The sequence below is a fragment of the Desmodus rotundus genome, chromosome 12, assembly GCF_022682495.2.
Source record: "Desmodus rotundus isolate HL8 chromosome 12, HLdesRot8A.1, whole genome shotgun sequence".
NCBI lineage: Eukaryota > Metazoa > Chordata > Mammalia > Chiroptera > Phyllostomidae > Desmodus > Desmodus rotundus.
The window spans coordinates 2061147-2075546 of NC_071398.1; the positions used below are offsets into that span (position 1 = coordinate 2061147).

Consider the following 14400-nt stretch of genomic DNA (forward strand, 5'->3'; position numbering starts at 1 on the left):
TTGGAGGGGTCTCTCCCAAGGATGTGACAAGGACAGGACAAGGGGACCACACAGTAGGATGTGCTTGTAAGAGGCAGAGTGGGAAGAGCCCAAAGGCCATCATCCATCGAAAGGGGAGGATGGACGGCACGACAGCACATCCCATAGGCGGAGCTGCAGCCACGACCCTGAGAGACAGCAGCCTGCACAGCGGCTCGAGTGACCACAGCGTCGCTGCTGGTGAGCCAAGGCAAGGCATGCGGTGAGACTCTGTTCCGTCTGACATGTGCGTGTGCACATGCACGCGAGTGTGCGTGGGCATAACCACTTACAGTGTGGTCTAAAAACACCGCACCGCGAGGGGACGGGAAGACAATCTTTGTAGAGTGGTTACGCGCGGCGGGGTTGGGGAGCAGGGTGGACGCTCCACTTCTCTTCATACCCTGCTTGTGCACTTGCCTTTGGGACCGTGTAAACATTGTGCAAAATTATAAAAGAAAATTGAACGCTACAAACAGCAAAGGTGGAAAACTAAACCACAGTATCAAGTTGGCAGCCTAGGCTGCGGGAGAGGAGCGTTTCCAAGTGACTTTAATGCAGCAATGGACTCTCCGTCTCTGACAGCTGCACAGGAAGGAGAAAGATGCTTCTCGGGTGCTGGGTGATGAGCGTGGTGGCAGCAGAGGTGGTTTTAGTCTGCCAGTGTCAGAAGCAGGACGAAGCAAAGGGGCCGCACTCACCTCCCCGAGGCCCCCCAAGCTCGGCCTGCACGCCCCTGGTGCACAGTGCAGGTTGCGGTGTGGCTCCTTTCTCTTCCTCTCTCTCCTTGTTCTGAAAGGACAATCACAGACACTGTCATTGTCATCATCAACGTCATCACTCGGGCCGCAGACTTTTGCTGCACACCCACTGTGCGCCGGAGCTACGAGTGCGCACGTGGTCTGACAGTGCTACCAGCAGCGGAGACTGCTCCATCACTTTAGGCAGAGTGACACTGTGGCTGTCCCCAGGTCCCTGTCTTAGTGAGTCATGGCACTGCTGCCAAGGGTGGCCCAGCCCCTGATATAGGATCTACACAGCCTGGACCTCAAGGCGCTTAGACCCAGGGTGGGAAATACATTTAATCTTGAAATGTCGACTCGGGTCAGTCGGTCACAGCAAGTGGAGTGTTGGCTGGGTGCATCCCGAGACAAACGAATCCATGCTTGTCGGGGTTCGCGCACCATGATCAATTAACCACACCTGCCTGGGAGTCGGGCGGGTGAACCCCACATCACCCCGGGGTGTCACAGCAGTGTGGCCAGGGGCACGAACTCGCAGACCCTTGAGCCCACCTTCACCACTTGGCCAAGATCCTTAACTTCGCTGCACCTCACTTTCCTCGTCTGCAGAATGGGGAGAACACCACCTACTCTGAGATAGTGGGTGGCTGGGGGAGTTAATCTACGGACCATGCTAAGAAGGGCGCCCAGCGCGCAGGAAGTGCTCTGGGCAGCTCTGTCCTGCCTGAGACAGACAGCGGTCTATTCTGTGAGCCCTCTGAGCGAGGGTGCAGGGAACCCAGTCCTCGGCCTGCATTCTGATCGGCCCACTGCAGACCTGCACCACCTGGGCATGCTCTTAACTCCCCCAGCAGCTTGGAGGACTCAGAGTATAAACACTTGGGAGGGAGGGAGGGAGGAGGAAGGAAAGAAGGAAGGAAGGAAGGAAAATAGGGACAAGTGTAATTGAATAAAAACCTTTTTTTTCTAGGGGGCCTGACCCCTCGCTGGGTCTTCCTGGTGCTTCTGGGCCTTTGGCTGGTGAAGCAGCAGGTCTGGGCACAGTCCTGAGCCCGGGCAGAGCCCCTCCCCCTCCTGCCCTGGCCCCGTCTGGGAGCCCAGAGGCCAAATACAGCCCGAGATGCATTTTGCTTGGCTTGCACAGCATTGTAAAAGTTTTGTCACACAGACTTTAAACCTAGGAGACTTTTATGTGGAAGTTCCAAGAGCCCTTCTGAAGTGACAGAGCCGCTCTGTACTGGGACTGCAGTGTGGGTGCTGGGACGTGTATACGCTGTTGAACTGCGTACTAAAATGCGTGTAGGGAAAGTTGACTGTATGTAAACTGCACCTTAATAAATCAGACTGGAGAAAAAGTCTAAGTTCCCAGCTTCTCTTGGGAAAAAAAGACCCTTCCAGGCCCACACAGCACAAACCAGCAGGCATAGATCCCCCCAATAGGGGACTCCCAGCCCTCAGCTCTCCACACAGCTCCCCGCACGGAAATAGGGGCTGGTCCCACTGCTGTACTTGCGCTGTGCCCACGTCCCTCAATTCTGTCACCTGCTCCTATCTCTGAAATCCCAGGACACCAAGCTTTGCCTTCTTAACAGTAACGACACAACACGTGGGGACGCAGCACCCAGTGCCCGGCGTGGGGTTGGCACGTAATGAATAAATGCTGCCAGCCGCCATCAGTGTGACCACCAGCATCATCCATGCGCCCGGGAGCCCTGCTGAGCAGTGACCCGTCCCTGAGCCTCTTTCTGCAGACTCAGCCCTGCCACCCCCATTGCCGAGGGGCTGGAGGCTCTGTCACAGGCTGCCGGCCGTGTCACCCTACCGGTAGAGATTCAAACAGGCTGTCCTCTGGCAGCCCTTGTGGGGCCCGGATTGCCCTCTCCCTCTGTCTGTCTTTGGTGAGGCATGCACGCACACACACACGGGTTTTGTCTTCAGGGCTCAGCTTTCTGGTGCCTGCCTTGTCCGGTGCATCCAAGGCAAGGAGAAGAGACCCCAAACGCCACTCCAGAGGACTGGCGTCTCTGAGCAGCTGGACCATGAGCCGGGCCCACCCCTGGCTGAGCCTGACCCAGTCCCTCCCGAAGACCACCTGGCCCTGGCCCTGGCAATAATTGACTTCATTTGACAACCACATGGAGTGCCCCTGGGCCTTCTAGGGGACCGGCGGAGGACTCAGGCGAAGTCCTGGCACGGCTGTAAGACTTACCAGCTAGCGCTAGGATCAAATTCAAGTCCACAAATAAACACTATGCCTCTACCCTCTTCGGAAACACAAAGAGGTCGCTAGAAAGTCTCCATGCTGCACGGTTTTCCACGCAGACAAAGCATTAACTAGCTGGGGCTGTGTGTCAGTTCACTGCCCGTCCCCGGCACCTCCCGTGTGACCAGCCCTGGCTGCGGGGCATAGAGGTGCGAGGAGGCCTCCCAGCCGGGCCAGTGGGGAGCTGGCCACCCGAGTTGGGGGTCAGGCCCAAACCTGCAGTAGTTACGGGTCTGAGTGTTACCCAGAAAGACCAGGAGAGAGAGCAGTCAGTGGAGGACAGACAAGAAATGGGAGCCCTCAGAGAAGAGGAAGTTTTCTCGCTCCCCATCCCAGAACGCCTGAACTTCTGCAAGGTGGGAGGCGGCTCCTCTCACTAATGCGTGATGAGCTCTTACACTTCAGCGAGAAAAAGGCAAAAAACTGAAATAGAAAAGGAGGAAAGGACTAGAGCAGGGAGTGCATGGAAATGTGTAAAAGGTTTCAAATCTACAAAAGATGCTCAAATGTCTAGAAAATACCAATTAAAACTATAGTGAGATATATAATTCTGTATTTTTGGTTATGTTTGACATTTTCCGTAATGAAAAGCTGGGGGGTTTTTTTAGATTCTAAAATCATTTCAGAGAGAAAAAGAAACGTCAATGTGAGAGAGAAACACTGATCAGTCGCCTCCTGCACGAGCCCCAACTGAGGCTCGAACCCGCAGCCCAGGTCTGTGCCCTGACCGGGGATCAAACCCGTGGCCCTTTGGTGCCCAGGATGATACTCCAGACAACTGTGACACCCGACCAGGGCCACAAGGAAGAATCTTCGATTTTTTATGAATTAAGAAAAAGTGTAAGCTTTCAGAAGCATATAACCAATCGCCTTATTTGGAGCTTGACTCAAATAAACTGTAAGGAAAAAAGAGCGTAAGACGTGGGACTGGTGCCAAAGGTGAGGGACCGAGAAGCACCAGTCGGCAGTGAGGGACAGTCGCAGGGTGTCGCCCAGCACAGGGGACGCAGTCAGTAATGCTGCGAAATTGTGTACGGCACCTGGGGGCCCGAGGCTCATCGGGGGACCCTCTGTACAGTGTGTGGCTATAACCGCTATGCTTTACACCTGAAACTAGTACGGAATAATGCTGAATATACACTATAGTTGAAGTACACAAATTTTTAAAAAGAGCATAAGAAAGGAAAATGTGAACAGTGACTTTGGTGATACTAGTTAGTTTACTTTTTAGGTATGACAATAGGTAAAAAAAAACCCCAAAAACCCACCTTATCTTTTACATAAAAATGCTGAAATGTTTATAGACAAAATGATCCAATCTTTCAGATTTGCTAAAATACTCTGGAAAGAGGAAAATGTGTGGGGAACACTGGCCTCCAGTTACAGGGCTCACAGGGGTCATCCTACTAAGCTGTTTTTCTAGATGCTTGAAAATTTTAATACTAAAATGTTAAACACACACACGCAGGCACAAGAAGATTTCCGTTTTCATTCACCAGACAGGCATAGAATGAAAAAGGCGACGCGCCTCGCTAGCAGCCAGCATTCCCACATGTTAGGAATTACACACTAAATTACAACCACTTCCTCTGAAGGCCGGTGTGCCTTTATCGATGGTGCAAACCTGCCCTTTGGCTTCTTAGCTCCACCACTTCTAGGAGTGTGTCAGACAGAAAACTCACACCTGGATGGACAGTCATCGCTTCACTTTTCTAAGAGCTACAAACGAGAACGGAGATGAGCCAACAGGGACGTAGGTGGGTGACTCCCCAGAGACACGTCCCCTGAAGGGCGAGCTCTGCCACTAACGAACGAAGAGTGGGGGAGCCCTCTCAGTGCTGATGTGAAATGACGCCCCAAATGTACAGACTAAGAGAATAATCCAGGCCAGAACAACGTGAAGAACGACTGAGTTGAACAAAACAAAAAGGCTGGTGTGTATCCCAACATTTTTCTAGAGAACAGGCTACTTCTGGAAGGTTTCACAGGAAACTGGCACCTATGTTGGGTGGGGGTGGGGCGGGGGGGTTGTCCTGGGGCCTAGGGGACGGAGCAGGAGGGGTCTGCCCTCTATACCCCAGGAATGGTTCTCACCCTGGGCACATGGTGGATGAATTCTCTTTTACAGCTGAGGCTGGTGACCAGTGGCCAGAAGGCAGGTCTGGACTCACAGGGACAGGCAGAGAGCAGGGGGCAGGGTGGAGGGGGCGCTGGGTGAAGTGACCAGGCAAGGAGGGGTAGGGGTCAGCTGGGACAGCTCTGGCCAGGCTGGGGGTATGGAAGGAAGCACCAGCTCCAGAGACCCCAGCTTATCTGTTGCCAGAGGCTGGTGGGAAATTGCCTGGATCAGACATGGTGGCTCCAAGCCACGTGAGTGTTGCTAAGTGGCTGTCCCTTAGCTGTTCCCAAACACAGTGTTGCCCCTGCACACTCGCATGCACACACACAAACACCCCCACCCCAGCCAGACTCCCATTAGCCAGCGGGTTTGATTATGCAACCCTTGGAAAGAGCAGCTCCCAGAAATGCCACCTCCACCCCCAGGCTCTAGCTCCTGCCTGGCCTGTGTCCCCCATGGGTCACTGTCAACACTCGTCCTCACAGGCAGCTGTCACTCCACACTCCGCCCACTCTGGGACAGGGCACAAGGTTAGGGATAGGAAGGGTGAGGTGGGGGTTTCTGAATGGGGTCTCTGTCAGGAGAAACTGACCACAGGGGACACAAGGAGCAAAGAGAAGTCACCGGATGGCCCGGAGGGCACCTGCCCCGGGCCCCGTGGCCCTCCCCGGGCACAGCCTCTCCGGGTCTGGAAACCCACCTACAACTTTTACTGTCCGTCTCTCCTTTTCCCCACCAACAGGTCATGCAGGAGGCATGGGAAGGGGATGAGACAACCCCTGGCTCTCCTGAGACTAGCCACCCGCTGGCCTCCCCACTGGCCTGGGGCTGCCTGCCCCTCCAGTCAGGAGGGCGCTGGGACATGGGCATGGGAACCAACCTCCACAGGGCCGTCGGTTAGGCCTCCTTTCCGCCAGGGCACACTCCCCTGCGTGATGAAGTCCACCACCTTGGAGTTCTGGAACACAGCCCCCACCAGGGCTATGGCCCTGTCCACGGCCACAACCACCCTGAACAGGGCGTCCAGCCTGGCACCGTGCTGGGCCCCATCCTGCCGCACGGCCCGCACCAGCTCCAGGACCTCTGGCCACCCAGCCTGCGTTTCCCCTGCAGGGGCAGGGGCGGGGTCAGCCCCTGCTGGGCCCGGGGCTCTGGAGGCCTCTAGCCGGTGCAGGCCCTGCTCCAGGTGGCCCATGCCTTGGCACACACACTGCAGTTTCTCCGTGACGTCTTCCTGGAAATGCAGGAGCTTGTCAACCTTCTCACTGAGCACATTCAACTTTTTGTCCATGGTGGTCAAGCAGGCCTTGCCCGCCACTGGCAGCCCGCAGGCCCCCACACTCTCCTTGGGGGCTCCTGACATCCTGGTGCGGGCTTGACAAGGGGGAGCAGGAGGACGAGCACAGCGCCCCGGTGTTCACTTGGGCAGTGGTGGCTGCAAGTTCATTGTTCCCAGGAGCTAACAGCCGGCCGCAGAGCCACCCTGCAGAGATCCCCCGGGTGGTTCACAGAGCCCGTGGACCAGCAGGGTGTCTTTGAGCCTTCGCTTATCTGCCACTCTGCCGTGAGACGTGAGTGACAGGCCCAGTTTGGCCTGGGCCCTTACCCTTGGGGCCCCTTTGACATCACGGCAGCACTGCACATTCCTTTCTGAGAGGGTGCTGATGGGCAGGTATTTTAAGAACCTGCCGCCCGCAGCCGGCATGAGTTTGTGTGGATGAACTGAAGGTTAGAAGCAGGGGGTCCTCGAGGCAATGAGCCTGAAGGCTGGACTCTGCCAGGGGCCCAGAAACCCCAGGCACAGGGAGACTGAGGAGCAGCCAGGGTCCCACCTGCCACTCACAGAGCTAATCCACAGTGAGAAGCAGGACTGCAAATGAACTTGAGGCCCTCGACTTTCTGCCCTGATCCGCACTGGGTGCTTCTGCAAATTACAGAGGAAATGGCGGGCCCCCTGCTCTGCCCCTGTCCCAAATGTGTGTTAGGCTGCCTGTGGGGCGGATCTGTGGGTCCCTCCCACACCAGGCCCTCCATCACTCATCACTTGTACCTAAAAATAGAGTGAGGAACAATGGCCTCAGCTACTCACCAAGTGCTGCCCCCACAGGTCATGTTCCTTGCAGGACACTCCGCTCAGGGCACAGCTGCCTGTGACCTCCTGCTCCCCCGACAGAGGCCAAACCGAAGACTCGCAGTTAGGCCCCAGAGACTGAGGGGCCATGGTTCCCAACGTTTTAAGCTTCACAGCCCTCGTCTCGAAGGGAGCTTTGGCGAAAGCGTCATTAAATACAGCTGGAAAACACTCAAGTGGACATGAGGTTGGGCGCAAGGGGGTGCCACGGAGTCCCAAGGCTGCCGGGGAGCCGCTGACAGTTCCCTCACAGGCCCTCAGGGGGAGAAAGCCAGGCCAGAGCTGGCCTGTACCCAGGGCTGCCCCACACACAGCCTCCTGAGGGCAGCTCAGCTGGGGCCAAGGCCAGCACCGGGGACGGGGCCTGGAGTGTCCATCTAAGCTTCCCCCTTCCAAATAAAAGCATTTATGAGAATAAACTTTGACCTGGAAACCTGACATCTAACACCAGCCTGCCATGGTTTTGCTCCTTCAAGCTCTGGGGGACCCCTGAATGCTGAGTGCTAGCCATGGGAGTGCAGCTGGACCTCAGGCCCTCACTCCCCTTCCTGGATGGGAATGGCTGCCCCAAGCGGCCCACTCGGAAACCAGACCCATGTCTGGGGGGTGCAGTCCTGGGTGCTGTCGATGTGGGAGAGGCCTGGGACAGTCATACCTACAGTTATATATTCTGTGTTGCTCACTGTGGTTTAAAACAGACACGCAAACCAACTCCTTCAAAGAGCAGTTGGGGTCCACTGTGCTCCAGGGGCTCTCGGGACTCGCTGTGTCCCCAGCAGGGCCTCCCCTGGCCCAGGCACCGACCGGGAGTCTTCCCCACACTGCCCGTGATACTCTCCTAGGGAACTAGGGCTCCCTGGATCCAACTCTGGGCAGGGCTGCCTGCTAGGTGCCAGTGATCTTTGTGTAAGGATGTCCCCACCCCTCCAGAGACCTGAGGGACCCAGAGTCCTGAGGAGCTCCAGGAGGTCCTACCAGAACCTCGGGCCCACAGGAGGCGTGCGTTTGCGAGCACATGGTGGGCCACGGTGTGGCTCCCCCATTGCCTGACACAGGGCCCCGCAGGAGCCACGGGCAGCTCATTTGTGGGCAATGGCGCCTGCACAGAGAATCAGGGAGCCACGCAACCCCCCAAGTCAAGAGAACATAGACCAGAGATGAGGCTGCCGGGCTGGATGGACCCGGGCAGCACACCCAGCGAGGCCGCATCTTTCCTGGGTGAGAACAGGGTGCCGACCCACTCCTAAACACACACAGGCTGACCTGTTTGCCATAGGCTGCGATCGGCACACATTGAACCCCAGGACCCCTCACCAGTCTGTCTGTGGTGGCCAGCTTTCCCTGTGACCCCAGGTGGGGTAGGAGGGGTGCAGAAATGCTAAACAGAGAGGTCCATACCAAAACCGTGGCCCCCCTCCTTCGATGGGCATGGCGAGGAGAGCCCCACATTCCCTGGAGATCAGAGGAGGATTCCTGGAGGGACTCAGGGGTCCACACTGCAACAGTTCCATGTGCTGGCTTTGGGGGCCCATCTGATCATCCGCAACAGAGCCAAGCAGACAAGCCTCAACCACCCACCCACTTCTTTGGGCCTCATCCTGGAATATGCACAGACAAAAAACAGTCACCAGGTTTTCCAGGAAGCCCCCCAGATGAAAAGGGGAGCCCAAAGCAAACAAGCATCCGCGGTGCAGGAAACAGAGGAAAGTCTTTAAAACGCTCTCAGCCACGGAAAAGCGTGAAACATGGAGTAAAAGACAGGCCTTGGAGATCAAAGACATGAATGTCCAAGTTTAAAACGTAGGGAAGAGAAAGTAGTTACTATCCCGGAAAAGAGCCTGAAGGATGGAGACACGCACGTGGGGGAGAAACCTGAGGAAGCTGGACAGTGGCACCAGCGGGCCCGCACCGAATTCAGGGGCACTGCAGAGGCAGAAATGAAAGAAAGAGGGAAGGAACTCATCTAAGAAACACCACTGTCTTCATGCAATTCTGGGACATAGGGATAAAGAGTCGAGTCTCCCCAAAATTTAAGACAAAAAAAGCCCTATGTCCAAGAACTGAAGTCAGCACCACCTCAGACTTCTCATCCTAAAAGCAGCTGGATGCTGGAAGGCAAGTTAGACGCAAAATGTTAGAACAGAAAACACGCCCCCCTTAGATTTTTGAAGACATCGCACCTGTCAGAGGTCAGAGTGAAGAGTTTTAAGACTTGCAAAGATGTAAAAAGATGTAGGTATCCTTTCTAAGGAAGCTGTTTTGAGGATATACTCCAGCAAAATGAGGGACTAAATACATAAAGGACTCAGCTCCAGGAAACACCAGCTCTGATCTAGGTCCGACGTTCAGGCAGGAGGATGGAGAGGCCCCACGAGGGAGGACTTCGGGGGAGAAAACAGTATGCACTATAACATAAAGACACGCAGCCACATGTGAAGGGCGTGCGGCCTGGCGTCAGACTGTCTGGGTTTCACTCCTGCGTCTGCCAGTTATTGGGGGCGGACTCGTGGGCCAGTGGACTTAGCCTTGGAGTCTGTGCTTCCTGGGCTGGGCTGTAACCCGAGAAGAACGATGCACACACCCCATGGGGATGTCACCGGTTACGTGAGAAGGTTTATGAGGCACCTGGAGCCGTACTTGGCACATTGTAAGTACTCAAATTTAGCCACTGGTATGATACTGGCTTATAGGGCAAAGGGGAACAAAAGAAATTAGACTCCTAAAATATCCGAGTTCTTCCAAGAAAGAATTAAATTAAAATGCACGATGGATTTTACAGTGAGCAACATCTACATCATGTTAGTTATACTGTGCCACCGCCAGGTAAACGTGGAAACAGTGACACGTGGCCTGTGCGGATGGGGGAAGGGGCCGTGGGGGCCGCAAGAGATAAGTCTTCATTTTTCTGAACGGGAGGTCCTTGGATAGTGTGCAACTTTGAAGAGGAGGGGATTGAAGGCAAACACCAGGAGGAACAGCTGGAAGACCCCAGGGAGCATTTGCTGCTGGGGAGGAGGCTCTGCAGAGGTCAAGGGCACAGCATGGAGGGGAGGTCCACATGACACGGGGCAGGGAAGGGACTCGTTCTAACAAAATCAAACACCGGGACGATTCTCTCAGAGGTGCAGGCCATGTGACCGGGGGAAGGGAGGACTTCTGGGCCAGCTGCACACCTGGCATTGACTTCGTCTCTCCGCACACAGCCCTCCTCACCTGCAAAGTGGGCTCAGCAGCACAGGGCTGCCTGAGTCTTCACAAAGTGCAGCACCCAGCCCAGGCTGACACATGAACACAGCAAAGATCAGAACTGACCCCCACCCCACCAACCCCTCCGCGCCCCTGAGGGTCAGCCACCAGGATGGCATGTGCTCAGTCACCTCAGTTCAGGTGGAGCCAGGAGGAAGAGGGCCACCTCCGTGGGCCTTACTCAGCTTCCCTGCAGGCAGCATTACCCGAGTGTGCGAACACATCCTCCACCAAGCGGAGCTAACTCGGGAAAGGAAACCAAGAGATGAACCAGAACCCCGCAAGCCTCGCAGGGACCAGGACAAAACACCCCCCAGAGCTGGCCCCACTCAGCCCTGTCTGCCCACAACATCCTGCACCGCTGGGAAGCACCCAAGCTGCCCATCCCAGGCTGGACCCAGCAACCAAAGCTTCCTGCTGAATTCTTGGTCCCGAGGACCCAGGTCTAGGTTATGACCGTCACCCAGGCTCCCTCAGTCCCATGACCCTAACAATCGCTCCTCGGGCTCCCACTTCAAAGCAGACCGGCCAGAAGCTGCCCTTACCGCAAATATCTGGGTGTAACCTGATGCCCACTGCTGGCCCCTGGTGCTGGGGCTGTGAAGCGCCTGAGAGGGGCACGGAGTCCGCATCCTGCTGCTGCTGCTGCTGCAGCGCAACGCCTCTGCCAACTCCGAGTTTCCTCCACCTGCAGACGCCTGGCCGCCTGAGCCTGGGAATGAGGTGGGCTGGCCAGGACAATTTCTCTAGAACACGAGAGCCCTGATAAGCTTGGCATCCTGCTTATCTCTGACCCTGTCCCAGGCCCTGAGCCACACAGAGGCTTCGCCTGGTTATCTGCTTTGCTGGGCTGTATCTGTTCCCAGGGGCCCACTTCCTGCATCACTTAGAGAAGTGTCCAACTGGGAAACAAACATGGTGGAGTCTGAAGGTGGGGAGGGGAGCAGGGAGGGAGCCCAAAGGCCGAGCTGACCTGAACTCAGACCCCAGAGGCCTGCTGCAGGGGCCCAGGAGACAGGCTGGGAATCCCTGCCAGGGTGCCCTGGGCGTAGAGGGAGGCCTGACCAGCAGCAGGGTGGGCTAGCAGCCCAGCGACCCCTTACCAGGGCTGCTGGCACCCGAGCTGGGAGCCTGGTGATTTACCTCCAGGCTGGGAGGGTCCAGCTATTGCCACTTCAAGGAAAACTAGTCAGGAAGCAGCAAAGACATACGGCACCCCCACAAAGAGGGGGACATGCTGCAGTTAGGGACAGAGTGAGATGCCAGGGCCAACTTGGCACTTGCCCTCGGGGAGGCTCCCTGGCCAGATCTTCCCAGAGTGCCCAGGGGAGGCCAGGCCCTCTGTACACACTGGCACGCACACCCCTCCCTCTGGGACCCCAGACTGCCCCGCCCAGCCGACGGGAAACAGGACTGCAGACTCTCCACATGCGCTCGTTTTCTGAGTGACTGCACTCAGGCTGTGCAGAGCATTTCAGCTGCGATGTCTGATTTAAACCTCAGCTCAACGACCCTACAGGGTAGATTGCTCTGTCCCAACCCACTTTACAGAGGGAGCCCGTCCATCCACTGAACTTGTGTTGCTCACCCAAGGCCATAGTCAGAAAGTGCTGGGAGCCAGGCTTAAGATTCACAGAACTCTGCTTATCAGAGCCAGAGTGACCTCAGGGACCATCAGGGTCAGCTCCCTCGTTTTACAGATGGGGTATCTGTAGCTCAGATGTAGCTAGATGAAGCCCAGAGAGGGGAGGGACTTTCTGAAGGTCACCAAGTAAGTCCCTGGCAAGGAGACAACCAGAGAGCAAAACTGTTGGCCTGAGAGCTGCCAGGGAACTCCTCACCCTGCTCCGTGGGCCGGAGACAGGGGCGTGTGTGAGCGTGGGCTCGGCTCTGACAGCTGTCTGAGGAGGGGCCAAGGGGCAGGGACCCCTAGAAACAACACTGGTTGCTTACTCTTCCATAGAAAAACGTCAACAATCGAGAAAGATAATAAAACAGCAGCCCAGTCCTGCCAGAAGGAATCCAGGAATGATGCTTGGGAATAAAACCGAACTCGGCTGGCCTCTGAAGACAGCAGAGACCCGAGCAGCGGCCGAGTGGGATCTGGCCTGGCATGGGGAAGTGCCCCGCTCGCTCGCAAGCGGCTGGTGGGGTTGCTCCCAAGACCTTACTCTCTTGTGTGGTCAACATTCCTACCCCTGGTGGAAGATGTTTTATTTCCTCCATTCCATTCCCATGCACTCAGGTCAGATGCCATCAGCCTGAAAATACCAGAGAACGAGAAAAGCACCCCCCGGAGCCACACCCAGACTGGCAGCCATTCATTCATCCACCCATTTGTTCATCCATCCGTCCGTCCATTCATTGGCTGAGTAAGCCTTCTTAGGAAATAATGAAAGCACTAATATTTAGTGAGCACGTCTGCGTGCCCAGCATTGCACTACATTTTTACATAAATTACCTTTGCCCCTCAGAACAATCTGAAGGGGAAGGACTACTTTCTCCATTTCCCAGACACATAAACTGAGGCTTAAAGTGGTGATGTCACTCCATATAAATGCCAGCGGCCAGAACCCAGAGCCCACTCACCACTCAAAGGCCTGTCATTAAAAACATCTATCTGGCCTTGGCTGGTGTAGCTCAGCGGACTGAGTGCCGGCATGCAAACCAAAGGGTCGCCGGCTCAATTCCCAGTCAAGGCACATGTCTGGGTTGCCAGGTCCCCAGTCGGGGGCACGCAAGAGACAACCACACAGTGACATTTCTCTCCCTCTCTCCCTCCCTTCCCCCTCTCTTAAAAAAAAACCTGTTGGAACCTGGCTGTGTCTGGGGGCTGCACTTGCCAAACACCAACTCAGAAACACAATCCTATTTGCAGGTTGTAACTAGGTCAACCAGGTTCATGCCCACCCTTCTGCCAGCTCACATGGGTAAGGTGCCCCCTGCAAAGTGTTTGGACACGGGCTCCCGTTTCCGTCATCTGAGGCAGAGCTGCAGGGCCTGTGTCCACTACAGTTAGCAATGTTTCTGGACCTCCCCCTCCCCCACACATCACAATAGGACTTCAAGTTGCCTGGCCTGGCCCACAGGAATCTGAGGGGGGCTGCAGGCTTTCGGGGTTAGCTCCTTTTCTGAGCCTGACTGAGCAGACCCCATGGGAAGCACCTTAGCTCTGAGTCTGACTTAACCCTTAATGGCGCCAACTCTGGGGAGCTCAGACCTCTACCTGGGCCATGGGGAACGGGCAGGCTGGGCAGCAGAGGTCCAAACACACAGGGAAAGGGGAACATGGGGTCATCACCAGCTGCCAGGCAGAGGTGATGTGGGTGGTGCGGGGCAACACTGGGCCACACACCCACATTTCCAGCCCTCCCGTGTCGAAGGAATCCATCTTCATTGGCTCCAGCTCCTGCCCCTCGGTCTAACCCTGCCCTCTGACAGCCTGGGCTCAGGGGTCTGTATGTCACATCTGGAGAACGAGTGGGTGGGACCTGAGGCCTGGGGAGAGGATGTAGCCAAGCTGGGGAGTGAACAGCCCCAAGTGGGAAAAAGAGAGAGGGAGAGAGAGACACGGGGAGGTCTGGGTTGGGGAGGGGTGGACCTAGGGCAGCCCTATGAGGTGTAGGGCCAGGGGGAAAGAGGAGAGGGTTTGCAAAACCGTCTGCCACAGGACAGAATGGTCACCAGGACCCAGAAGGGGGAGCAACGTCATGGCCAGTGTCTGTCCCCCTGGAGCTTTGCAGAAACTCAGTTACATGGTGTTAACCAATTGAGAGTCTGGCAGGAGGTGAAAAAATTAGAAAATCTTTTGGCCAAGAGGGAGGACTTCCCGGAGAAAATGGGACTTGAGCTGAGCCTGGAAGGATGAGTGCGAGCTGGG

General features: G+C 56.1%; 1 protein-coding gene across 6 annotated transcripts in view; it reads right to left on the reverse strand.

Moving 5' to 3' along the window:
- Positions 1-14400, reverse strand: part of MYLK3 (myosin light chain kinase 3) — a 33629-nt gene that overhangs the window by 16791 nt on the left and 2438 nt on the right. For 3 of the 6 annotated variants that reach the window (XM_045188428.2, XM_045188426.2, XM_045188427.3), the window contains exon 2: positions 720-810. Coding sequence is in view for 4 of the 6 variants with exons in the window: in XM_045188426.2 (XP_045044361.2) it covers positions 720-810 (91 nt within the window). In the remaining 2 variants the exon portion in view is untranslated. Of the gene's footprint in view, positions 1-719; positions 811-6023; positions 6707-7232; positions 7380-11065; positions 11235-14400 lie in introns of those variants that run through there. The other 3 variants (XM_045188425.2, XM_045188424.2, XM_024551560.3) reach the window with 3 other exon arrangements.